The 26641-nt window shown below is 46.9% G+C and overlaps 1 protein-coding gene across 2 annotated transcripts in view; it reads right to left on the bottom strand.

Moving 5' to 3' along the window:
- The window catches only part of RNF40 (ring finger protein 40), a 1006396-nt gene that overhangs the window by 649976 nt on the left and 329779 nt on the right, over positions 1–26641 (bottom strand). For both annotated transcript variants that reach the window (XM_069651635.1, XM_069651636.1), the window contains exon 6: positions 20581–20702. In XM_069651635.1, the coding sequence (XP_069507736.1) occupies positions 20581–20702 (122 nt within the window). The remainder of the gene's footprint in view (positions 1–20580; positions 20703–26641) is intronic.

The following is a 26641-nucleotide window of genomic DNA, read 5'->3' as shown; positions in this document are numbered from 1 at the left end:
TGTGGGGACCAAAATGAGCACATTAAGAAATGTATACAGGAATCTGGGTAATACTATTATTCTGATTAACAAGATGCGGCTGAAAAGGGACAGAAGCAGATTCATCTACCTCCCCAGCACCGACTCTGTGTGTGCCAGTTTCGCCCCATATATCTCCTGGTAAAATAGTTCAAATGATCTGGCCACCATTACCCCAAGATAGCGGGTATGGTCGGGTTGCCCTTGAAAATTGAACTCCTCCTGAAACCTCACAGTCTTGTGATATTAAGCACTGAAGAGCAACCAAAAAGCAAAACATCCGTCATAACGGAAGCTAGGCTCGTAGCAGGGTCTTTGATGAAGAGGGTTAAATCATCCACGCCAAGTGAAATCACCAATCTGTGTGAAAACAGTTGAACACCCCTGTCTAAGTGCCTAGACCGAACCATTTCCACTAGGGGCTCCACCGTGAGCGCAAAAAGCAGGGGGGACTATGGGCACCCCGGTCGTGTCCCCATTTCCACCTCTAGCGGCAGAGAGCCTACTGTTCACCCTGAAGTGTGGGACTGGGGCCTTATACAGCAAGGAAATCATTTGTATAAAATCCTCCCCGTCACCATATGCCACAGCACAGTGAAGAGAAAGGGCCACTCAATCGAGTCAAATGCCTTCTCGGCATCGAGAAGGGCCGCCAATACTGAGGCCTAGTGCTCTAGAACCAAAAGAAGACCAAAGTCTGCGTAGCCCATAAGACGTGGACCGCCCAGGAATAAAGCCTGCCTGAATGGCCAGTACGCATCTAGGCATTATCGGGGCAAGACTATTGGCCAGGGGCAAGTCTATTGGCCAGCGATAAAGCTAGTATTTTATTGTCCAAATTTATTAGGGAGACCGGGCGATGGGACGAATAGTGTTCTGCAACCTTTCCCGGCTTTAAGAGAAGGGTAACCACGGCCTCGCGCATTGAATTTGTCAGCTCACTACCTTGCAGTGCCTGCTGACACATACGAAGCATATGAGGTACCAGTATCTTTGCACAAACTTTGTAAAAGTCGTCTAAGCGAATCCAGGCCTCATGGATCTCCAGTTCAGCTAATGGCCTACCCAACCATTCCCTCTCCTCCTGCACCAACCAATAGAGACCAACCTGGTCCAAATACTCATCAAGCATGCAGCGAGTCGTGGAGGACCTGGATGAGTACAAAGTCCTATAATCGTCAACACACTCCCCCTATTATCCCCACCCCCATCTGTCTGCAAGAGCCTCCCAGCTTGGTCAGCGACCCCAGCGATGCGTGACCTAGAATTCTCAGCTTTAATTAAACGGGCCAGTGTAGTCCCAGTCCTATGACCAACCCCATATCTCCTCACCGTCGCGGATCTATTAAGGAATCTAACATCTCGTTCAACAGTGTCCCTAAAAACTCCCAATTGCTCTTGAAATCTAGTCTGCAGTCCTTCATCCGTAAGGAACCTTGCTACCGATTCAAAGTCGCGCCGTCGAGTCTCGCTAGCGGTGAGCTCGGCCCTAACGGTTCTAACAATTCCTGCTTCCTTATCAATGCACAAACCTCTTATGATGCACTTGAAGGCCTCCCACAGCGTGGAATAAGACAACACTGAGTCTTCATTCTCTTGGAACAACCAGACCACGCCCACTCTCACCTCCTCGCGGAATACTGCGTCACGCAGACTATCGTTCTTTAAGTGCCAGGTCCTGCCCGCTTGCTACTTCCCTGGGATGAGGAGATTCGCCACCACAAGAGCATGGTCAGAAAGTCTGTGCCAGGATATCACATTCGAGAACCAACCCGACCCATTGGCAGAAGCAAGAAAGTCTAGACTCGAAGCCGAGCCATGTACGGAGGACCTAAATATGTATCCCCTTTCTGTGCTGTGTCGAGACCTCCATATATCCACCAAGCTCTCATTGGTGCAAATCTGCCAGTAAGGATGTGAAATTAACTATCGTACTCGGCCTGACGACATTTCAGATAGGGCAAGAGCGAAGACAGATACAGAAGGGAGTGGGAGAGTGGGAAGGAAATGAAAGACAGGCGACTACCGTACTAGGCCTGACAACATTTCAGATAGTGCTAGGGGGTGACAAATAAGGGAAGGGGGGGGGGAGACAGACTAGGTTGCTATCATACTAGGTCCAGGGACAATTCTGTTAGAGTAAGTGCATAGAAGAAAGTAAGGGGAGGAGAGAACAGAGAGTAAGCAGTCAAAAAGAGTGGAGAAGCAAGAGCGAATACAATTGCAGAAGTCAGTAGTAACACATAATGTTGCAAGCCTATATAAAAGATGAAGATGGGAACAGCATGTTTCAGGGCCACCATGAGAAAGGGTGACGCACAATGAATCAATGAAGTCCTTAAAAGTCAAATCCAGCATTGGCCACAAGACGGTGATGGTGAAACCAGAATGTATCAAGACAGACTTCTGCAGGAGGGGCGTGGCCAGCGAGCATGGGATGAGGACGTGATTCCTCGGAGCTCCCGCGGCCGTCAGCCAAATCCTGGAGATATCCTGTTATTTGGGCACCACAACGGCGGAAATTATATCCAGGCGTAGCGGAACCTTGGACGCTCAGGTCGCTATACTACCGACCCGAACCGCAGCACCAGTCAGGCGCAATTGGTCCGGGAAGCCCGAGACGCCGACAACGGACAAGATGCCCGCCAGAGCGGCGGACTAGGAGAGGACGCGTAATACGGCGCCAACTGCAGGAGGCAGACACCCTGCCCCGCTGGTGCCTGGAGCAGCCACGCAAGACAACAGCAGAGAGCGGAGGGGAGAGACGGGCCCGTGGACTCCTGCCGGGCGGAACGAATCGTACAAGCGGGAACTGCCTGCGATTGGGAAGGTAGGCGGTCCCCGCTGCTTGCGGCCAAATCCTGCCGTGTGCTTTCGGGCGCACACGAACCCGTCCCCCGCAGCCCCCGCGGATGCGCTTGGCCGCCGGAGCGGCAGACGAGGAGAGAACGTGTAACACGGCGCCAACTGAGGAAGACAGACACCCTGCCCAGCTGGAGGGCGGAGGGGAGACACGAGCCCGGGGACCCCTGCCGGGCGGAACGAGTCGCACAGCGGGAGCTGCCCGCAAGTGGGAAGGTAGGCGGGCCACGCTGCTAGCGGCCACATCCTGCGGTGTGCTTTCGGGCGCACATGAATCCGGCCCCCGCGGAGGCGTTGTCTCACCGGAGGCAGGCATGATTCCACACCCCGCCCCGCGTGATAGAGACTGAGCGGCTCCGGGGGGAGCGAGAAAGTTGTTGGAAGTTTGGGGCCCTGGGGAGCGGATTTGGGAGAGCGGCACCGCGGCGCCTGAAACGACGCACTAAGCCACAATACCAATGTCGTGTCCATCAATAAACACTACATGAGCAGCGATTGGAGTGCCTGCAGACCTGAGGTGACCTGAGGTTGGGTGTTGAGACACAGTCTGCAGACTGACCTCTCAGCAGTGCCACAACTAGAGGCCAACAATCAAGCACACATTGCTGCAATAGAGAAGTAGAGTCCTTGCGGAGACACCACACGGAACACACAAGGAAAGGGGCGTACGGGGGGGGGGGGAGGGGGGGGGCAATCCCCAAGTGCGCAAACCAACCCACCCATCAACCGTTGGGCGCCAACATATGCTACCAGCTCCGGAACGGGGTACCGTACCTACCCGCCCTACAAACCGTCTTAACGAACATACGTCGCAAAGCCTTATAAACAGTGCGTGAGTGGGGCCGACCTGCCGCGGTCCACTACATACCTTCAGATATGGGGAAGGATAAGGCAAGGGGCATGACAACGCAGAGCAAAATAGAGCAGTATACGACCCCCGCCCAAGCCCTCCCGCCGGAGCAATCCAGTACTAGCGCAACACCAGAAACAGAGAAGAACATTTCGCTGAAGGATGTCATGAACGCCATAGCAAGCTCGAGAACCTCCATGGAAAAGAAAATGGATGGCATCAGCGCAGAGGTGTCATTATTACGCCACAACCTCCAAAAACTCACAGCCCGTACTGGAGAAGCCGAAGGTCGAATATCTGAAACAGAGGACAACTTAAGAACAATGAACCAGCAAATGTCAGGAGCACTAGCCCGCCTCAAAGCATTGGAAGAAAGGGTGGAAGAGGGGGAGGGCAGGGCAAGACGATACAACATTCGGATCCTCGGTCTGCCGGAAAAAACGGAAGGAGCAAGCATGGAATTGTTCCTAGAGCAATGGCTCGCGGACATCTTTGCCCCCTTGTCGAACTTCTTCTCAATTGAACGGGCCCACCGAATGCCAACTGGCAGGCAAATCCCAGGTGCCCCACCCCGCACAGTGATCGCGAAACTCCTGAACTATAGAGACCGAGATGCAATACTCCAAATGGCCAGAACCAAGGGCACTATAACGTTCAACGGCTCCAAGATAGGTTTCTTCCCGGATTTCACTAGAGAAGTGCAAAGAGCTAGACAATCCTTTGGCCCTCTTAAAAAACGTCTCCAGACCCTCAACGTAAAATACGGACTCCTATTCCCGGCGCAGCTGAAAATATACTTTAATGGAACAACTGTGCACTTCACGGACCCAGCTGAGGCATGGAATTGGGCAGCAAGACACCTGGAGGGTGACTGGAGGCCAGACGGAAGACAAGGTAACGGTAGGAATCGCCCGAGACGAGACAGGGTACCTCCTGAACTCCCGCAACACCAACCCCAGGCACAGCCAAACATGGACAATGACTGAAATGGAGAATAAGGTACCCATTCGCAGTTACGCTTTAAGACCCGGCACCATGTTATTAGACCATGTTAACAGCGAATTAATTGTGAACCTGATGTCTGTATAACTGACGGCCCAGACCACGCAACCCCCACGGCCGGAACAAGGCAACTTAAGACTAAGTAGAGTTATACCACTTGAGGAATAGTTCTAGGTTGGTGAGTTGACTGTCCCTTGACAGTCGGTTGTATTTGTATGTTCGGGCGACAGGTACTTCAAGTTGGGGTGGAGTATAGGGTGGGGGATGAAAGGGAAAGTTTTAATGTTGCTTTGTTAGTCTGGATCCATAGCATGTCCAACCACAGACCTAAGTGCAACCCTCTGCACATTACACCCTGCTGTACTATGTATTGGGACCATGTTCCCGACAGACACACCAAAGGGAGGCAGCTCTCCCGACCCAAGCATCCTGCGTGCCCTCTAACGGGAAGCTCTAGATGACACACCCACAAACACACCCACCCCCACCCGATCGCCCCAGGTCCCTTAAGCTGCTCAGTTGGAATGTGAACGGAATGGGCTGTGGGATTAAAAGACGTCTGATTAAACAACTGTTGAATAGGCACTCTCCCGACTTGGCCCTTCTATCAGAGACGCACCTAGCAGGAACACACTGCACCCTTTTCCAGAGAACAAATTACAGGACCGCATTCCATGCAGGGTACACGATGGGATCCAAGGGCACCCTTATTCTTATACACAAGAGGCTCCCGTTCTTCCCACAAGTTGTGGAACTGGACCCACAGGGTCGCTATGTACTCATTCTAGGTTCACTCTGGGGTGAAACGCTGGGCATTGTGTCAATATACTCCCCACCCGGACTGGGCCAGGGATTCTTGGAGGATATCACCACTCTCCTAGGGAAACACCACCCAGATCGATGGGTCCTGGGGGGAGACTTTAACGATGTCATGTGCAATGCTATGGATCGTACCCATCTTAGAGGGCGTAACCCGGATGTTCCCACGAAACTCTCCAACTTTGTGTCCGCCCTAGGCCTCCGAGATTTGTGGCGCGAATTACACCCCCAAGATAGAGGCTACTCGTTCCACTCTGGAGCCCATGGCTCCCTCTCTAGACTTGATTACCTCCTGATCCCGAACACAGACCTATACAGGGCAATATCCGCAGAATTCCTCCCTCGTGGAATCTCGGACCACTCCCCCCTATTGATTGAAATACGAACGCACTCTGTAACCCCCCCTAGAACGTGGAGGCTAAACAGCTACCACCTTGGCTTCCCAGAATTGGTAGACCGCCTTACGGAGGTGTCCGATGAATACTTTGACATAAATATACCAGCAGTGGATGACCCGGTGGTGGTGTGGGAGGCTTATAAAACGGTGCTGCGTGGGGAAATCATCTCCTGGGTAGCAAACAAAAAGCGGGAGAGACTCCAAAAAATAGTGGAGGCAGAGGCTGAAATGGTCCAGGCCGAAAGCACGCATATTCTTGACCCTACCCCGCAGACTCAAGGGTCCCTCAAACTAACCACAGAAACCCTCAGAAATATCATGCTAGATAATGCCAGGCAGGCCCACTGGGACACCAGAGCGAGGATATACGAGCTGGGGGACAAGGCGGGCAAAATGCTGGCCTGGCTGGAGAGGAAGGAGGAGGGGAGACGTCATGTCAGGGAGATTGTTGCCCCGAGTGGTGTTGGGTACCAGACGGATGCTGAAATAGCAGAGGCATTCGCCCAGTTCTACGCGGAACTCTACCGAGTCCCGACAGCACCTTTCGACCCGACCCTACTGGATGAAATTACACTCCCAGCACTGACACCACAACAACGGGAGGAGCTAGAATCGGATCTCTCTGAATCCGAAATAGCCGAAGCCCTAGCGCAACTCCAAACAGGGAAAACACCGGGCCCTAATGGTTTCCCGGCCGAGACCTGGCAAAAACTTGGAGGGAATAAAATGGCGACCCCCCTTTACAGGATGTTTCTTGGCGCCCGCGACCAGGGCACCCTCCCACCTGACCTATGTAAAGCCACCATTGTGGTCATTCCCAAACCCGATAAGCCCCCGGAACAGTGCGCCTCTTATCGGCCTATCTCGTTAATTAACAGCGAAGCCAAGGTTCTTGCTAAGCTCCTTGCTAACCGGCTGCAATCAGTGATCCATACCTTGATCCACCCGGATCAATGTGGCTTTATGCCACACAAATCAACGCGTATGAACCTGCGCCGGCTCCATCTGGCGCTGGAGCGCGCCCCGATCATTGACACCCCTCTCGCCCTACTGGCAGTAGATTTTGAAAAGGCCTTCGACTCGGTTAGGTGGGACTGCCTTTGGGAAGTCATGAGGCGTATGGGGTTCGGAGACAGCTTCTTGAAATGGGTGAAATTACTCTACACTAACACTCGAGCGGAGGTCAGAGTGAATGGTTGGCCGTCCCGGTCCTTCCCGTTGGGAAAGGGCACGAGACAGGGCTGTCCCCTCTCTCCCCTTCTCTTTGCCCTGGCAATTGAACCTCTGGCCCTTTGGCTTCGCCAAGACGCTGCATGGACGGGGTTCAGATGGCCTGAAGGACATGAGGACCGCGTCTCCTTGTACGCAGATGACCTCCTGATTTACCTGGGGGACCCAGCTCGGTCCTGCCCCAAGGTGACGCAGATGCTTACCCGTTTTGGTGACCTTAGTGGGCTTAAAATCAATTGGGGAAAATCAGTTCTCTTCCCGGTGAAAGGCAATGTGCAGGCTGACCCTCGGGAATGTCCATACCGAACAGAACCGCAAGGTTTTCGATACTTGGGGATCTGGGTGACCACAAACCTGAGTGAATACACACTACACAATTTTCAACCGGTCCTTGACCGTTTTGTCAATGACGTCCACCACTGGAGACTTCTTCCTCTTACGCCCATGGGAAGAGCCGCACTCTTTAAGATGATGACTCTCCCAAGGTTTCTCTATGTCTTACAAAATGCCCCACTAAAGATCCCGGACTCCGACTTTAGGCGGGTTGAATCCCTTTTTCGGGAACTAATATGGGGGGGTGGTCAGCCGAGGATAGCGCTAACTACGCTCCAAAGATCGGTCTGGGAAGGTGGGATAGGAGCTCCACGCCTCCAAACATATTATTGGGCTGCACAGCTGGCAGTGGTCAACGACCTGCTTCATGGAGATAGGGAACTCCCCCACATCAAGGCCGAGGTTGCAGCCATGCACGATACCGACCCATGGCAACTGCTATACCAAACTCTTCCGAGACCCCTTCCACCAACGACCACGATTCATACTATTGTGATTTGGAAACAGGCGCATAGATTCGTTGGGTGGGAAAATAGTGTAACTGTGGCACAACCCCTGTGGAGAAATTGTAACCTGCCCGAGATAAAGAAGCTTCAACCATGGCCCCGATGGGTAAGGGCTGGGATTCTGAGGGTTGGGGACATTCTTGAGGAGGGGGACATAGCCTCGTTTGAAACTATCCAGCAAAAATTCCAACTCCCGGGCACTGAGCGATACCACTATGTACAGCTGGCCCACGCCCTAAGAAACCACATACCTGCAGGCACCAATATCCCGGATTACACACCAATAGAGCGTAACATATTACCAGCTCTCATCCCCACCAAATGCACCTCCATCCTATATAATGCTATTACATCCTTTGCTACGCCAGAACTCACGACCCTGAAAGCTAAATGGGAGGTGGATGTAGGGGTGATAGATCCAGAAGACTGGATCCAAGTACTAATGCACCCAAGGGAGGTGGCCGTTTCTTCCAGGATTCGGCTGGTTCAATTAAAGATCCTGCACAGGGTCTATTACCCCAGGACGATACTATATAGATGGGAGAGAGCCTTGAACCCGAATTGTCTCCGCTGTGGGGATGAGGAGGGGACCTTCTTCCACATCCTGTGGGCACGCCCCCAAATCCGCACCTTCTGGAGTGAATGCTGTACTGTACTCGGCAATGTCTTGGCGTGCCGCATACCACTAGACCCGAAGATTCTCATTTTGGGTGTTCCAGATGAGATTGGACTTACTAAATGGGGCAAGCCGCTCCTGAACACAGCAGCGGGACTGATGAAGCGCAACATAGCGCAAAAATGGGGAGCCCTGGAGTCCCCAACGATGGAGCAATGGGCAACAGATATGAACATTTGTGCCACTATAGAGCACCGAGTATATACTGCCAGAGGATGCCCTACCAAGGCGGACAAGATATGGGGAAGGTGGGAAGAGAATGGACCCTAGAACCGGCTGGACCCTGTTGTGTGCAGTGAGGGGGATATGGTCGGATATCACTAAAACCTGGGGTAATGTCATGGGTGATTGATACTTGATCTGTTAATGTTTGAATTTTGGAAGGACATGCTAATCCACACAAGCTGTTGTTGTGTTGTTTTGAATGTAAACAATAAAAAATGTTTTATTAAAAAAAAAAAAAGACAGACTTCTGCAGTAGTCAGCTGGAGGAGCGGGGGGTGGGGATGAGCAGGGTAGAAGAATCAAGCATAACAGGCAACACTTACAGGTGAGTGTATCCATCGTGTTGTCCAGAGAGGTGATGCCACTCTGTAACTGGGTCAGGATGCATTTCATGTTCGAATGTGTCCGGCAAGGGCTCCGTCCTCCGACTCAGCAGTCTCCTCAGCCTTCTGTGCTCCTAGTGTTGCAGCCTTTGATTGTGATGGGGTACCGTAATGAAGCTAGGTACTGCGTTTTCTCATGCTTCCCCATTTTGGCACTGGTAACTTTGCGACCTCTGAGCCCACCAGGACTGCACAAGATCTGTAAAGCACAAAGCATACTCCCCACTGTATTTATTACTCCTTGCGGGAGCTATCATCTGCACTGAGATTGCCAGCAGACCCTGAATCCAAGCCCTAATTCCCCTGTTGTAGTAGCCTTTCCGTACCTGCAGAGACGCTCAGAACTATATTGCTCACTGCAATTAATTGGGATCCACTAATTTTGTGGCACTGTGTGCAGATCCTCCACTACAAGGTCAGCTTCACCATTCAGCATGTGTACCTTTTAATCTTATGCAGCCGATCTCCATGCGTCTTCTGCCCGCAGGCCCTCACCACCTCAGGAGAATGCCTGACTGTTGCAGGAGGCTGTATGAGGCCTCCAACACTCTGTAATTGTACTAGCGGACACCCACCACACTGCCCGTCACACTTAGCCACTTATCTGAAGTAAGATTATCTGAGATCTCAGGAGTGCAGGCGGCGCAGTGCCGGGATCCAGGACTGCATCAATAATGTGGGGGGTGCCTGAGGTCTCTCCTGGGTTCACTCCACTGTACCAGGGATAAGCTCCAGAGCTTCACCCAAGCTGTCCTGCAGCTCCCGACGCCTCCGGATGTAGAAGGTGGCTCCTCCCAGTTTTGTTTGCCGGGTGCGTGCTCCTCTCGTTATGCGGCCCGCTGCTTCTACACGTCGGCGGCCGCAGCGTACAACAGGCTGCTGCACACAGGTTCGCTGATGCCTTGAACCTAGAAAGCGAGCCCCACCGTGCTCACGCTGTCCGTTTCGCTCTGCCTTGGTATGCAGAATGGTCCAGGAATGTCCCGAACAGTTTTGTTGCCCGCCAGCAGCTGTTATCACAATAGGGTCCCCGCCCAGGCTGCGCCCGCTTCAGGGGAGAATTTGGGGGAAGGATGTCTCAGCCCTCACCCCCGATTGCTCATGGCAGCGGGGCTCTGACTTCCCCAGGCCCCGGACTTAGCGCGAACAATGTGACGCCAATCCATGGCATCACACCACCAAGGCCGCGCAGACTTAGCTCCTGCAGGCCCCAGCACATATCCTCGGGAATCACCACTAACCGGGTCTGCTCGATCCCAGGGTAGCCCGGCATCCAACTCCAGGAACCTGGACACTGCACCCAGGGATTTTCAGGGCTAATCAACCTTGGAAAATCAGGATTTAAGTCAGATATACGGCAGGTTCCTGGGCGCTCACATGAGCGCGGCCATCTTGGCACTGCTCTCAAGTGCCCCGCGAGGCAACCACTTTTGAAGGTATGACAAATCTGGTCATGCTAGAACTTATTTTGCTTGGGGGTGGGGGAGCGCTGTTGAGCAGCACTGGAGATGGCTGCCTAGATGTGAAGCTAAGTCTCAGGCAAGATCCTTTCTATTCAAATATCCTGTTTGGTGCTTTCTTTTTTAATACACGTGTGGAGGAGACGTAGAGGAGGACAAAGTTTGCGCCAATGCTGCATCGGCGATTGGTCAGGCTGCCTGGACCAAGCCGCAGAACGCTCCGTACGTACACCCCTTGTCTGAGCGCTGCTGTGACTGGGTGTACGTTTTGGGCATGGCCGTTTGTGACCTGTTTTTCTTTTTGTCCAGCTCCTCGTCCATTGTGGAGTGGAAGTGGTCACCCCGTTCGAACGGAAGGTCTAAGATGCATTCCTGCATAGACTTGCACGGAAAATGAGACTGAAGTTATTTTTCGATACACAGACAGGAATGGAATATCCACAGAAGGAACATAAATATTTGGAAATCAAACCAAAGAGTTATTTTGATCCACAAATCAATAATTTGACCATCAAGATTTTTGAAGAACAAGTACTTAAGGATTTCAGAAGGGTAAACTTTACAAAATCCAAGTACTACAATATCAGGAGACGACAAAGTTCAATTATAAAAGAAATAGCAGATGATCGGAGTCTGACTCTAAAACCGGCTGACAAGGGAGGCGCAATAGTCATTATGGATACCACTTACTACGACATTAAAATCAACGAACTATTGTCAGATCAAGATACATACATTAAAATCGACCAGGATCCTATTAAAGACATCACAGCTATGTTGAAAACTGTATTAGATCAAGCCTTGGAAAATGAATGGATCTCTGAGAAAACTAGAACATTTCTAACTAATGAGCATCCGATCACTCCTGTCTTTTATGGACTACCTAAAATACATAAGGTATTACAAACTCCACCGATGAGACCCATTGTTGCGCGAACGAATAGCGTCTTCAACCCCCTTGCAACCTATGTGGATAAAGCCTTGCAACCCATAGTACAGAGTACTAGCACCTATTTGAAGGACACTACGGACTGGAAGCATTAGAGTGGGCATTGCTGAACAACAATTGTGAAGCCAACAAAACTTTTATTCTGGAACTCAGTAAGATTATACTGGTTAATAATTATTTCAGAAACAAATCACAATTCTATCTACAAGCATCAGGCACGTCTATAGGCTCTTCGATGGCCCCAGCGTATGCTAATCTGTTTATGTTTCATTTAGAGAGCAAACAGATACTTAATGCACAACAATGGCAACAGAACCTAATAACATGGAAACGCTACATAGACGACATCTTTGTCGTATGGAGAGGTTCAAAAGAGGATTTACAAACTTTTTTGACATTCATTAATCACCTTCACAATCGGATTAAATTTACAATGGAGGTGAGAGAACACAAACTACACTTTTTAGACGTTGAACTGTGGATTGGACAAGATGGAGTGATTATTACAAATGTTTATCACAAACCGACAGATGTGAACAACTCATTACACTACCTGAGCCATCATCCGGATCATCTAAGGAATAACTTACCATATAGCCAGTTCTTACGGCTTAAAAGAATAACGTCAGACACTACGACATTACAACAAGAAAACCAGCTGCTGACCGAGAAGTATAGACAAAGAGGCTACCCTAGCGACATCATTGAAAAGGCTAAAGACAAAGTCGATAGACTTGAAAGAAAGGATCTCCTTATTAATAAGAACAAATCAAAGGACATTCCATTTCTCCATACCTTGAGATACTCTGCACAAAGTCACCACATTACCAGAATTATCAAGAAAAATTGGAATATCATCAAAATGGATCCACAACTGGACAGACTATTCCCAAAACCTCCCCTAATTGCATACAAGAGGGGAAGGAACTTCAAAGACGAACTAGTGAAAGCAGAAAAGATCAAACAAGACAAACAACGGACTTTGAAGAAGAAGATGACAGGCACATTCCCGTGCTTAAATTGCGGGAACTGTAACAATGTGATGAAGGGGAGCTATGTGAGGCACCCCAACAGTGGACAAAAAATTCGATTGAATCATTACACCACATGTGACACCAAATCAGTAATTTATGGTCTCAGTTGCCCCTGCGGTATTTTTTACGTAGGTCAAACCATCGGGAAAGATAAAGAAAGATGGAATGAACACAAGAGTAATATCCGAACCAACAGTACCAAATCTCCTGTCGCTAGACACTTCTCTTTGAATAAACACACAGTAGCCCAACTTCAAGTAATCATTTTGGAGGAAGTGAAAAAATTACCTAGAGGGGGAGACCATGACAGACGCATGGGGCAGAGAGAATTACATTGGATTGAAAAACTGAATAGTCTTTCCCCCAACGGTATGAATGAAGAATTTAATTTGGGTGTTTTCTTATAAGCTTCCTCATGAGCTGACTGCTATACTTTCAAATGTTTTTTGATGACCAGTTGCACTAACACAAAAAATGTTTGAATTGATGTTTATAAATATCCAACACAAGCACAGCTCCCTTACCATCTAAGGAATAGTCTCTCTTGTTGCAAATATATCTAGACCATTAGATTGTTTGTGTCCTGAACACCACCAATACTTGATAGGAGTTGCATTTTCATTGTTTTATCTTTTTTTGTCTTGAAATAATGAAATGTATACACACACCCACATTAATGCCACACGTTTGTAATCAATTGACATAAAAGAAAGACATTCAGTTTCAACAACAGATAGACTGAGCAGGCTGGATTTTTCCTCTAATCACGAGTCTACGATAATTCTAAATACTATTCTAATTCATGTCAAAACACAAGGGACCTACATTACTCACCAGCATATATGTTCAAAATATAGATTCCAATTTAGCCTTGAAGACTCTACCCTGTTCTGTTTATACCACACATTGTATCGCGTCAAAAGTAAACATTGTGACGTCACGACGTTGACACGCATTGACGTCATCACGCTATATAAACATCAGAACTGCCATTTTTGTTCAGTTGCCGTTCGTATGAATTTCAACATAGGATACATGCACAAAGACGTCCCTTTTTGAGGTAAGCTAAGTTAGAACTTTATACTTACCACATAGAATTATCCTATAGGATTTCGGTAACTGATAAAAATAGCCCCTGATAAACCTCTTTCCGCTTTACAGGGCCCACGTTTTCATTGATTGTGCTGCTAAGATCCACCACAGGAGCGTAGAGTTTTAACAAAGCGGGAGATTACCCAAAATCCTGACTACGACCTACTGATCAGGTAATCATCTATACCCTTTCTCTAATGGACATGTTTGAGAATGCAAACATGGTTGCAGTTATTTTACATCTTTACTTCTCATAACGATAGGGACTTACAACCCCCTTTTTTATATTTTTCTAAATATATTTTTTTAGGATTGACAAAGATATACCGATCAAGATGGAATTTGTATCTCCAATTGAGACCACACTAAGAAATGAACAGATGATTATACATTAAGAAAAATCCAGTCATGACAGACAGGGATTATGATGTATCATTATGATTAAAATAACAATATACTTTCTACTGTCGATACAGATAAATTGAAGAGAAAAAACGTCTAGTAGACATCTTCTGAAGAAGGGGTTCTATTCGCCCCGAAACGCGTAAAGCATACTGTACCTTGAAAACTTTGACTCTGCCTACTAAGACGCATTGGATTAGGAGTTCAAATCAAGTACAAATTGTCTACTATAAGTCATTTGAACTGTAAATGTTAATGTTGTGGTTGTCTGGACTATGAAAAATAGTTACTATGAATACCATGTATTGTAAAAATCAGTTTACTTTAGGTTTTATAGGTTGATTATAAACTGTGACAAATTGTACGTTGAATTATTATTTGTCTAAACCAACCCCATTTGGGGCACACAATTCATGGATGACGAATTCATCCCTTTATAAAGTTTTATTTTTGAAATTACACAAGAGAATTTGGTTGTGTTTTCAACTACAATGGTGTGCAAGGGACGGGAGTATTCCACAAAGGTTGTGGACACCTGCTGTTTTCACCTAAGATGCGTTCCTGGACATCCGGGTTGAATTTCGCAGGACAGGGCCAGGCCGTTTTTCTCATGTCTGTGGCAATGCAGATGGCACGGCCAGACGTGTCAATGTGGGCCACGGTCCGGAACGCCTGTACAATTGGTTGGGGGGCCGGATCGGGCTGCTGAGGCTGAACAGGGCCCAGGAGCACCTGTACCGGGGCCAAAGGCACCGGAGCCATTGGCGGGAGCACGTCCCTGATGGCGTCCCCGAGGATGACCCCCATCCGAGGAGATTTCATGAGCCAGAGGAACCATTCAAAGAACCTGTCACCGCAGGCCGGAGTGGTGGTAGGCAATATTGACAAGGTAGCAAGCAGCTGCGGTAGTCGTTGTTTGCCCTGCCCATACGGACGCAGAGGGAACATGCCTTGCACGAAGGAAGGGTAAGCTGTAGGCCACATACTTGGTTGACACCAGTCCCACCTTGACACATTCCTCTGCAAGGTGTCGGCTGGATGTCTTGAATGTCTGGCATGGCGGCGGTCATTTTGTCAAGCTGCCCTCCACGTGCCTGCGTCATGTTGCTCGGCTCACTGGGCCCCGCTCCTTCCAGGACTCTTGAGTGTGGATCATGGGGCCTGCCCTGTTCCTCAGGCCAAGGCTCGGTGGTCGTTGCGCCCTCAGCGGGTCTGCCGGTAGAACTGCGTATAGGTGCCCCCTCAGACATATTGCCGGTAATAAGGCGTATCCCCTCGGTTGAAGACCCGGTAAAAGAACATTCCGGTCCCTCAGCACCGTCACCAGGAGGATCCACCGGCCGGTGGCTGATTCAGCCTCAGTACTTGTGCTGGTACCAGGACCTTGGGAAGGAGTCTCCCTTGCAAGGTGCGCTGGAAAAGAGCGGCCCTACCTTGGGCTTGGATCGATGATGGACAAAGTCCTCTAGGTCCTTTGGAGGCGATCTCTGTAAGAGCTCCCTCCACCTGGCTAGTCTGTTCTTCAGAGATCTCGAGCAGAGCACGTTGCACGCGGAACAAGCTTGCAAGCCTTGATCTGGGCCAATGCCACGTAGGCAGAGGGCTTGGGGGTCTTTAGTCGGAAAGAGCCTGTCGTAAGATGGACACCTGCTGAACACTGTAGAAGTCGGCATGCGCTGGGGAGGAGCGTGAAGCCAGAGGGCCGAGTACCTGAATGATAAAAAGACAAGAAAATACACAAGAGAAGTATCCGTGCGTGGATTTACATGGCCGAAGCCAAGCCCAGGAGCACTGGTGAATTCCGCACGTTCCTGTCGATGTGAAAAAGTGGTCTGAGGTGTGGCACTGGAGGGCAGAATCAGGGCAGTGCATGCTCCCAGGGCCGCACCCCCGCGCGCCTCTAAATTTAAAGGGGAAGAAGGTTTTTTCTGGTGAAAAGGGTTCCGTCTGCCGTCCCTCGGAAAGGGACGCCCATACAGTAAGGAGGAAAGGGGACGGGACGTAAGAGTATTAATAGGGATCCACAGAGGCACCTGCTTCTGGCAGCACACAAAGTTCTCAAAACCAGGTTCACTCGGCATAAGTGACGGAACCAGAGAACCATTGAGTGCAGGGACAGTGAAGTCAGGATCAGGCAAGGAAAGAAATGAAAAACTGAAAGAGGGGAAAAAACGAGCATAATGTCCACTGTAAAAAGTTCCATCCTGTCTGGTGCAATGAAAAGAATTAGCGGGGTGAGGTTCGGAATGACACTTGGAGGCGCGACTCCGTGCATGCACATGTGTTTCGATTTGTTTTTGAGGGGTTTTTGAGTGCAGCAAAAAATGCCTCCCGGCCCCAGGAGCATGATCGTCCACAAGTTTGGAGGAAGGTGGAAAGGACGTCAAGTATGCATCAGCGGCGGCGCATGACCGTCATCACGCATACAAATACCAAGATTGTGCTATAAAAAGCTCAAAAAGTCACTTCATAACTATGCCTCCAACGGGAAACATCAGGAAGCGGACAGGCGAATTGAGCATTTAAAACAGAAACCTAAGGTAAGCCTCATTTAGCGAACAATTGTGCAATACTGATCTTAAGTAGATGGTATATCTACCAATTGAAATGCAATATAATTCCTCCCTAAATCCCCCTCTTACACTTAACCTACATACTGTCTTTTTCTCTCTTGTTTTTTTCTGGGGCACCAAAAAAGTTTATTGCCAGTTAATGACGATTCATCTATTTTGAGAATATAGAAAATATTTCTGATTGATCAGTGAAAACAGGAAATATCCACACAGGAAAACGTAACCTATGGGTGAGCTATTAACATGTAATTTCAAGTTCATTTTTTGTCTGACTCAGAGCATTTTATATAATTATATAACTCATTGTTCAAATTTCTTTAGGATCACTATGATGGACACAATTGCTAAATCTCTCCTGATGAGCCATTTTGAACATTGAATGGTGAAACACGTGTTGAGAGGTTGAAAATAAACATCTTTCTTTTTGAACAAATATCTAACGAAGATTGGAAAGAAATTTCTTTATTAACAACTGACATTATTATTTTGAAGACTTTGGTTGGCGCAAAGTACTATTATCCCTTCTTTATAGACATATGCATCAGCCATGTTTTGTTTAAGCTTGATCAATGACTATCCATGTCAAGTGTTTTGAACGGTATTTAGCAATTAGATCCCAAATCAGGACGATATCAGTAAAACCCCTCTGGAACTACCAGTTCTTTGATAAAGCAGTAACCTCAGACATTAAATGAGTTGTGTGGCATCTATCAGGGGGATCATAGATATTAATAAATAGAATTTCATGTCTTCCCATCACTTCAGTCAAAAACAGTCAATCAGCCAAAATAGTGGTATTTAAAGTGAAAGTGTCATACGTTTGAAATGTTAAATATATTATAGTGCATTAATCATTAGTAACCCCTCCCCCGACCCCACCTGCATGACTATCGCTGTGATTTTTGAATGGCCACATTCAAGAGAATATAAAAACAAGCATTACCAACAGTTCTGATGCAATTACCTGGATATATGGAAGCAGTCCCTAGCAAATACCTTCCCAACACCAATACACAATCCAAAACCGTTTCCTTTGTCAAAGCTAGTTTTTAACAAGACTTCAATGCAACAAACCAATATAAATCAAGTGGATGAAGGCACACTTGGTTGAGACATTTTCATTTCACTGGCAGCACATTTACAGCTCCAATTAAGCCATTGCCACTCAGCAGTAGGCTTAGAAATAACACTGACTGGGCAACGTTTGAGGTTACTGCTTGATAAAGCTAGCTCAAAGAGATCCAGGCAGGGTTTGTTTTTGGAGGGGCAGATAGTGGGTGGTAATGGTCATAGGGATTAGCATGGCCAAAGCGCTACAAGCCCTGTATCCCCGCTCCTCACGTCATCTCTCCTAGCTGTATTGCAATGCAATAGTTTCGGCTTATAGGTGGGGTTTAAGTGCCATTTAATAGCCAAAAGCAACTAGCAATATGAGGGTGTTGACAAAAGCAGACTTCCTGTAGTTCATAAATGTCACAACCAGCCAAAAGTTCCATGTTTTTCCCCATTGTCAGAAAACGATGCCCTTTTGTATAGCACACAAACATTTTAAAATGGTCTAACCAGAGGTTAGAGATAAGCTTGCATATCACAATGAAGGGTACCAGCTAAACAAGACCAATTATTTTCGGGCCCACGCTCCTGTAATGATCCTAAATCGAAATATGTAACTGTCCATTAAACCTTGTTCCCTGGCATGAATCTAACCTTTACATTCTGTATAGACTTTCAAAACTCTTAAACTTGACGAGCTCAAACGTAGCATTTTTCTATATTGGTAGTTTGAAAGGCCCACCTATATTGTACGTGGATTCCTTCTACAGCAGACTATCAAAAGCAGCACGTTGGTTTTATGGTCCAAGAGCAGCTGTGTAATTACTACTGACTAAAAGTAAACCTAGTTTTCATTAGTTCGAGTGATCCAGGATGTCCATCTTGTCATTTTTACTCGTAAAACCGGAATGCTCTTGAACACAGTTACAGTCTGGTTCCAATTGAAAGGAATACATTCCTTTTCAGGAAAGAAAACTCTTCTGAGATGACTACAATACTTAAGCCAAAATAACCGGATTGCCTTAATTACGCCTTTTCCCTAGGATCCCACTTTCTTTTGGCGTGGCTTGCTTTACCCTCCTCTGTCGTTAAGGCACAGTCATAACTGGATTCCAAAGTGGAGGTTTCACTAGAAATTTGAGATTCAGCAAAAATGGATTAATCTCATTCAATTGAGTCATTCATGGTCTCAACTTTCGTATCGAATTGCCTCAGCATTAGTTTCCAGTACTGAACAGTACTAACATCACTGCTCGTTTTTGTCCATTTGTATGATGGAGGGGAGGCTTGTTGCCCAGAAACCCAGTTTTGGATGTCAGGCTTTTGGACTGTACTTGCTCACAATAGAATCAGGGCCTAGGAAACTGGGCCCGAAAGCTTTTACTCTGTTTCCTAGTGTGCATGTTTGAAGGTACAGTGGTTATAAAAAAAAATGTCCATCTACAATTAACCTTATAGATATACGTCTGGACCACAATTACATGCCTTTCTTTTTTGGGGCCTACATATTTCACTTTTTGACCTTGGCTTCGCCCTGGGCTTTTTGCTTTCTTCAACTTATTTTGCCTGTTATGTCCACTTAGAGGGGCTCTCTCATCTGCATTTCGATGAAATATCTCTACAGAGGCAGCCTCAAAATGGGCCTCTTCATCCATTACTGATAATGCATCTTTTTCGATCAAGCCACAAACTTCAGAAACAGCCTTTAATGATAAATGACCTAAATAAAGCTGCACAATAGATTCAATATCTGCTTCGACCTTAGATGGAGGCCTGTCTGGCTTGAAAAAAATACAAAGGCCTCAAGCAAACTTCCAAAATAGTAAAGGACTGGATGAAAAGCCCTAGGAGAAGATGGAAAAGATGTGGAGGAATAATCATGTTTTCTTCCCCTTTGTCCTCCACAACCATGAGCAATCTGGGTATTTAAGACCTTCTCCATTATGTCCCAGGACCTCTTTTTCCTAGGCTTCAACACATTTTTTAACAAGGAGTCTTACCGGTCAGGGGTTCTTGAGATTGTACAGTCAGTCGAGGACAAAATATTACGAACTTCAGGACTAGCATCACTAGGAGGCATTATGAGAGGTATGAAATTGATGGAAGAAAATGGTTTTCGAATTCAGTACTTTTTTTTATCATCTCAGTTCCACGGATTGAGAAGGCAGGTGGTGAGGTTTTCGGGTCTACAACGCAGGCCCTGCTTTCTACGTATTAGCCCGGCACACCTTTGCTGAAGAGCTTCCATTTCTACTTTTAAAAATGCCAAGACAGACCACAGGGCCACAGGCTGCAACTTACTGGGACTGCTATGACTACCTTCGCTGCACTAAGGCTCTGCAGTGAAAGCTTAGCCAAGGAAGAAGAAAAGAAAGGAGAGAGACTCCACACTACACTGGCTTAGACTGCATTCATTGCACTTTCACTGGCTTCTTGCTAACAAACTTATTTTCTCTGTTCTTGTTACATACGTTTGAAACCTATATAAAAGAAGGGCACAGGGAGAGGGAACTGGCGTGCGTATAACTAGTATAACTGGTAATGGTGTCTCTGCCTTAGAGAGCAATATTGCTACATATTGGGGACTGACCAAGAACATTCACACCAACTCACCTTCCCCAAACATAAAAAAGACATATTACGGTGCTGCGCTCCAATTCGTTAGCAAAAGAGAACTGCTGCTCACAAATCCCCAACCCATTATCCCAGCCCTCACCTGCAATGAGATGCGGTGGTGCTTTTCCTGCAATTGTGTTGCCAGGTCCTGCAGCCGTCTGTTCTCCATTGATAAATCCTTGTTCAGAGACTTCACCAGCTCATCGAGCTGCTCGAAGGTGCCTGAAAATTGAAAATGTTAATAATGCCTGAACACAGGTTCCGGTGAGAAAGTGCACAAAATCACACTGTACTTGAGAAGATGAACGAAGGGGAGCAGAATGGCGCTAGACACCAAAAACAAGCATATCTGATCCAGGGTAGCAGAAGGCCAAGAGAAACCACAACAGTGCAGATAAATCACCCAAACTCTGCCCATAATTACCAAACGCAAATAAAGATCCTATTTTGTATCTCATTTTCAAATGAACAGTACTAACATCACTGCTCGTTTTTGTCCATTTGTATGATGGAGGGGAGGTGTGGAACGGAACTTGTGTTTCTGCTGGCTCCCTTCTTCTCCACCATACAAACGCCACAAGCATTTGCTCCGGAATGCATTTTCATGCCAGCACAAATGTTGGGGGGGATCCCTGTGCAGGCAGCTGGCTTTATTCACCAGCATAAAGCAGACAGACTACATAGGGATCCATTGTACCCGCTGCCTGCAATGCCCACATAGCATGCAGCATTTACTCATTTTACATGACAGACAAAAGGCGGCATGCACGCTTGTACGCCACCTTTTGCTGTGCACATTTACACTCCACCATGCAAATTACCAATATTTGGCAGCAGGGAGCAGCCTATGTGTATGTCTACACATAACGCCTCCCCGATGCCAAATTAAGGGAACTCCAAAATGAGCCCCAAAGTTTGTCTGTAAAACGCACAGCCGTTGACCAGCCACAATAGCAAACCCAGCCACTCCAAGCCATTGTACTAATGAGGACAGTTTGAAGATGCTTTAATTGTCAGGACAGTGCAGTTTCACAAGTGTCGCAGACACTGAAAACACAATGCTCAACGATTCTTCACTCCAGGTTTAGTTACAAGCAGGACTCCTACGGACCCCTCCCCCAAGTGAGCAAATCTGAAAACCTCTTTAGACAAATAGGTATCTAAGGGAGAAACCAAAAATAGTCTTTTATTTAACCGTTTTCTCTCCTGAAAACCCACAAGATTCGTGTTGCCGTTAAATTCAAACCCTTGGCAGTCAAACAGAAACGTTTTAACATTTCAGAAACAGTGTGCCTACTGCCCTGTTAATAAAAACCCTCGCAGAGGAAAAGCAGTCCGTTTCAAAGCTGAAAGAAGCGACACGCATTCTGTTTATGTAAAATCTCCGAAGGTAGAAAAAAGTCACAGCAAAAGCTTTATGAAACATTTCTCGAGTCCTGAACAGCCACGCGATAAACAATACAGCAGGCACGAGATTCTCTGACAGCATGTTTACCTGCAAGCGATATAAATTATCAATCAACTGTAGTGACAAGTGCATTTATTCGGCAAAGACAAAGGTGCAATTTTACCAGCAATCAGTATACAGGGACGGCGTCATGGTCTTTGAAACAAAAGGGATATTGAGCCTCATACGAGCCCCCAGCAACTGCCCCCCATGTTGCCAGTCAGCAGTCTTGTAACACGGCAAATTTACTTCATACATTTCGTTCTGGGGCTTTAAATGTGCACTTTGCAGCGCTCGCTTTAGAAACTGCGTTTGCTTATCCCTTCCGACCGTCAAACTTTTACAACCTTGTTGCCTTCTAACACCAGTTCCTCTCCATCAGCCCCTTGCGGACAAAGAAGGATCCATAGCTATTCTGTGGGCAATTAGTGTTTGAGCTACCTACTGGCTTGCAGTCTCATGATAATCGGTGGCTATTAACCTTATGTAGAAGGTACAGATGGACATGTCATCCCTAGCTCCCACACCCTCACATCAGTCATAAGGAGAAGAGCGCCCTATGTGGGACACCAGCTCTCATCCAAATACTGCATCGCGTGTATGACGATATGCACTCAGACAATCGTATCAAATTTACCCTCGCACTGAGAGAGTGGAAGGATGGGGTTGCTGGTGGTACTCTTGTTCAGAAGAGAATTGTCTGGCATTTCGGTGCTGCACTGCCCTTGGGAAGGACAAAGACTGATCTGGTGAAATTTCTCTTCTGAAAGGATGGTGAGCTAAAGACTCTGGTTAAGATTCTAACCTGGTATATAGGCCAGTAAAGAGACACTTCCAAGACCCCCACCCCTTGTTTGTGCAGGATGTCTGCACACACCATTGGACATCATAGAGCTATAAGTGAAATCTAACAAGTGCAGTGCGACGTCAGAGGCAAGAGAATGAGACTCATAAAAAAATATGGAAATACTCAAAGAATAAAGCTGTAACTGAAGTACGAAGAGAAACAATCGAATATGAAAAAATTGTATCTGCAAAGAAGATAAAGTAACCTGCTGACTAATAAGTGCATATACGCAGAAATGCAAGGTAAAAGACATTTAGTCAGGAGACACAAGAAAAACAGCTTAGTGTGAGGACTTAGAGTCTATTGGCCTGGGATCAAGGATGCTACTTCAAGGAACAATTCCAAGGCACATGGGGAGTCAAATGGATAAGCCATGTACCTAAAACATGGTTCTCTAAGATTAAGCAAATGAGAAAACCATCTGCAAAAGCCAAGTCTTAGATCATTAAAGAAGCGGAAAACCTATGTAAGATGGAGTGAGCAAGTCTCCAGAGGCCAAGAAGGGTAATGACACCCAGCTCATAAATAAAAGGTCGAGATGGACACATTTGTGGTCTCCTCACACATGGTTCAAAAGTTGAAAACAAGGGCTATTCATTATGCCCAAACATAGATAATGGTGTGCCTACACTCTTGTCAATGTCCCAGAACAGAGAACAAGCTTTGATGTCAACTACAAAGGAGAAGCCTTGGCTTGGGGTCTGACCGAGGAGACCATGTACTAATTGGGAAAGTAGGGAGTAGTCTGACGTTGCTTGCGGCACCGGAGTCTCGTTTTGCTTACGTGCTGCTAATGAGCCGAAAGTCCAAGGTTGGGAAAGCATGCCAACCAATCAAAGGGTCTATGTAGCAACATGCTTGGCAATGTTGCAAAGATCAACACGCTGCCATTTTTCTGCTATAATCAGTATTATACATATTTAGAGGTGGTTCAAGGTGTACCCACCAGATAAGGGGCAGCCACATAAGTTATTAACACTTACACATACTATAGGTACATATGTTCCCTTAACCAATCCCTCCCTTCAATAGATTTTAGTTTGTCACGTAGGATGATGTCATAGATGACGCATATCAACGTATAAAACCTTTGTATAATCACACTTGGGTGCGAGTGCCTGAATTACTGCCCGTTATTCGCCAGTATGCCCTACTTTATTTTTATGCTAATGATAAAGAACAAGTTACTTACCAACTGCAACATTCTTTCGATTGGATGTTCCTCCCACGTATTCCTCATCTCAGATATATCCGTACCTTCAGCTTTGCTGCTTTGGAAAACTTTTTTCTTCTCTCCACCAGAGGGCGCTCCTCTCGAGGCCACGGCGTCGATGTCCCTCGGCGGCATCCGTGCGAGCACCGACGTCATCCGCTGTATAAATGCCTCAAGCACACCCTTTGGCTTCAGTTCTGTTTTTTCGTATATTGTAACCCATGGATTGTAATTAATGGCGTGCCTCTTTTGACCCAAGCCTTAAAAGAATTTAGAGTGTAACTCAAGTAAACTGTACTGTGGGGTTGGTTGGGAGGGTCGATGAGGAATACGTGGGAGGAACATCCAATCGAAAGAACGTTACAGTTGGTAAGTAACTTGTTCTTCGAATGGATTGTGTCCTCCCACGTATTCCTCATCTTAGATAGGCTCCCAAAGCAGTTTTGTCTTGGAGGTGGGAGTACAGAACTTTTCTAATCGTGTACAGAATGGAGTACAGATTTAGCAAACAGACTTCCTTGAGAAGACGTCGAGTCCAGGGCATAATGTTTTATAAAAGTATGCATGGATGACCATTTGGCTGCTGCACAAATATCTTGTACAGGGACACCCCTTTTTAGTGCTGTTGAAGTTGCCAAGCCCCTGGTCGAATGAGCTCTCAGTCCATCTAGTGGTCCTTTCCCAGGCAATCTATAGCATTCTGCTATAGCCAAATTATCCATCTAGATAATGTTTGTTTAGTTACAGCAAGTCCCAATTTGCCGCACAGTGTACCCCACAAAAAGTTGATCACACTGACGTATTTTTGCTAATCTTGAGATATAGACGCTAAGAGCTCTTTGGGGGTCTAGTCTATGTAGCTGTTCCTCTTCCTTACTTGCGTGAGGAGGAGGGTAAAAAGTAGGCAAAATTATTTTTTGTGACAGATGAAAATCCAAAACAATTTTTGGCAAAAATCATGGTTTAACTCCAAGTACTACTTTGTCTTTATAAAAGATAGTGTGAGGAGGACTGCTAGAAAGCGCCTGTAACTCACTTACCCTGTGGGCTGTTGTCAATGCCACAAGAAGTATTGTTTTTAAAGTAAGGAGCCTTAGCGGACAAGAGTGTAAAGGCTCAAATGGAATGCATGTGAGGAATTTCAGAACCAAGTTCAAATCCCACACAGGAACTTGAAAAGGTATTGGTGGAAACACATTATTTAGACCTTTTAAAAATTGAATTATCAAAAGGTATCTTAAAGTAAGATTCTTCCTCTGACGAGCGCTTGAAAATGGACAGCGCTGCTAAGTATCCCTTTATCGTGCTAACCTGGAGCCCCAGATTAGCTAAATGTAACAGAAAAGATAAAACTGTGGGAATATTACATTGAAATGGATCCACATTCTTTTCCCTGCACCAGTTCCTGAACTTGTTCCAACAACACCGATACAGAGATTTGGTTGCTGGTCTTCTGGCCGAAAGCAAAATCTCCATCACGTCGTCCGGAAGATCTCAATCCTTATATCTCAACCTCTCAGAAGCCATGCGTGAAGGTTGAGTGTGTTGACCTCCAGATGGAGAACATGACCTTACTCTCTCTCTCTCGAGAAGACCCTCCCTTTTCGGAAGACGTATTGGAGGGCGGATGGACATGTCCAGAAGGTCTGGGTACCATGTTCTCCTGGCCCAATCTGGGGCAATTAGGATCATGGTTTTCCTGAACTTTCTCAACCTCCTTATTACTTGAGGGATCACAGGGACTGGAGGGAATGCATATAGAAGTGGAAATTCCCAATTGTTAGGAAGAAACCTGTGCAGTTCCCTCTGGGACAAATGCAAAAGATTTAAGACTACAGGTGTTTGGCAGTAAACCCACTTGGTAGCAGTCTGTACCACACAGATTCACTTGGTAGCTGTGGCTGAGCAGTCAGACTTCCCTCAAGAAAAGTTAGGCAGTATACAGAGTATTCACAATAGGTCAAAAGAACACAGTAGAACAAGTAAACACTGACCAGAGCTTGGTGTAAAAGAGATATAATTATTTATTTAAAACCACATCTAGTAAAACACACAGGCACTAATGTTAAGCAGTTCAAAAACACGGTCACTAAAAGATATACACTCCCTTAAAAGAATATTAGACAAGTCTTAAGTAAAGCCCCACTTATTTTCAGACAGCGGTGAGCGCTTAACGCAGATGGCACTCTAATAATTCGTTTTAAAAAGGGAGAGAAAAGCAGAGTATAATTTGAAACAGATCCCAACACTTTCACAAGAACACAACAAGAGAGGAAGGCAAAGTAAAACCGTGAAGTTAGAGTTCAGAAGGCCGGATCCACGTTAAGAGGATCAGAACGAAATGTGCCCAAGGTCACACGGTTGAAGTGCACAAAAGTCTTGAAAAGGTTCAGAAAGAGTTGGACCAAAAGAAAGGGACCAGTTAGATGGTCAAGGCGGCCAGCCCAGTCCAGAAGGTTAAGGGATTATTATTACATTGTAGCAATCTTTAGAAAGGGAGGCCTGGCGGACACGGTACCTTAAAGTGGTGAGAATACTCCAGCGGGGGCAGTTGTTCCTGGCAGCGGATGCAAGTCAGTGCTTCGCCCGGGGGAAGAGAGGATCTCCTCGGAGAGGAAGACAGGAGTCTGGTTGCACTGCCAGGGAAGAAACCA

The sequence above is a fragment of the Ambystoma mexicanum genome, chromosome 3p (assembly GCF_040938575.1).
Source record: "Ambystoma mexicanum isolate Mex_15411 chromosome 3p, UKY_AmexF1_1, whole genome shotgun sequence".
NCBI classification, from domain to species: Eukaryota; Metazoa; Chordata; class Amphibia; order Caudata; family Ambystomatidae; genus Ambystoma; species Ambystoma mexicanum.
The sequence above is the reverse complement of the archived record's forward strand: the minus strand, read 5'-3'. Positions and strand labels throughout refer to the sequence as shown.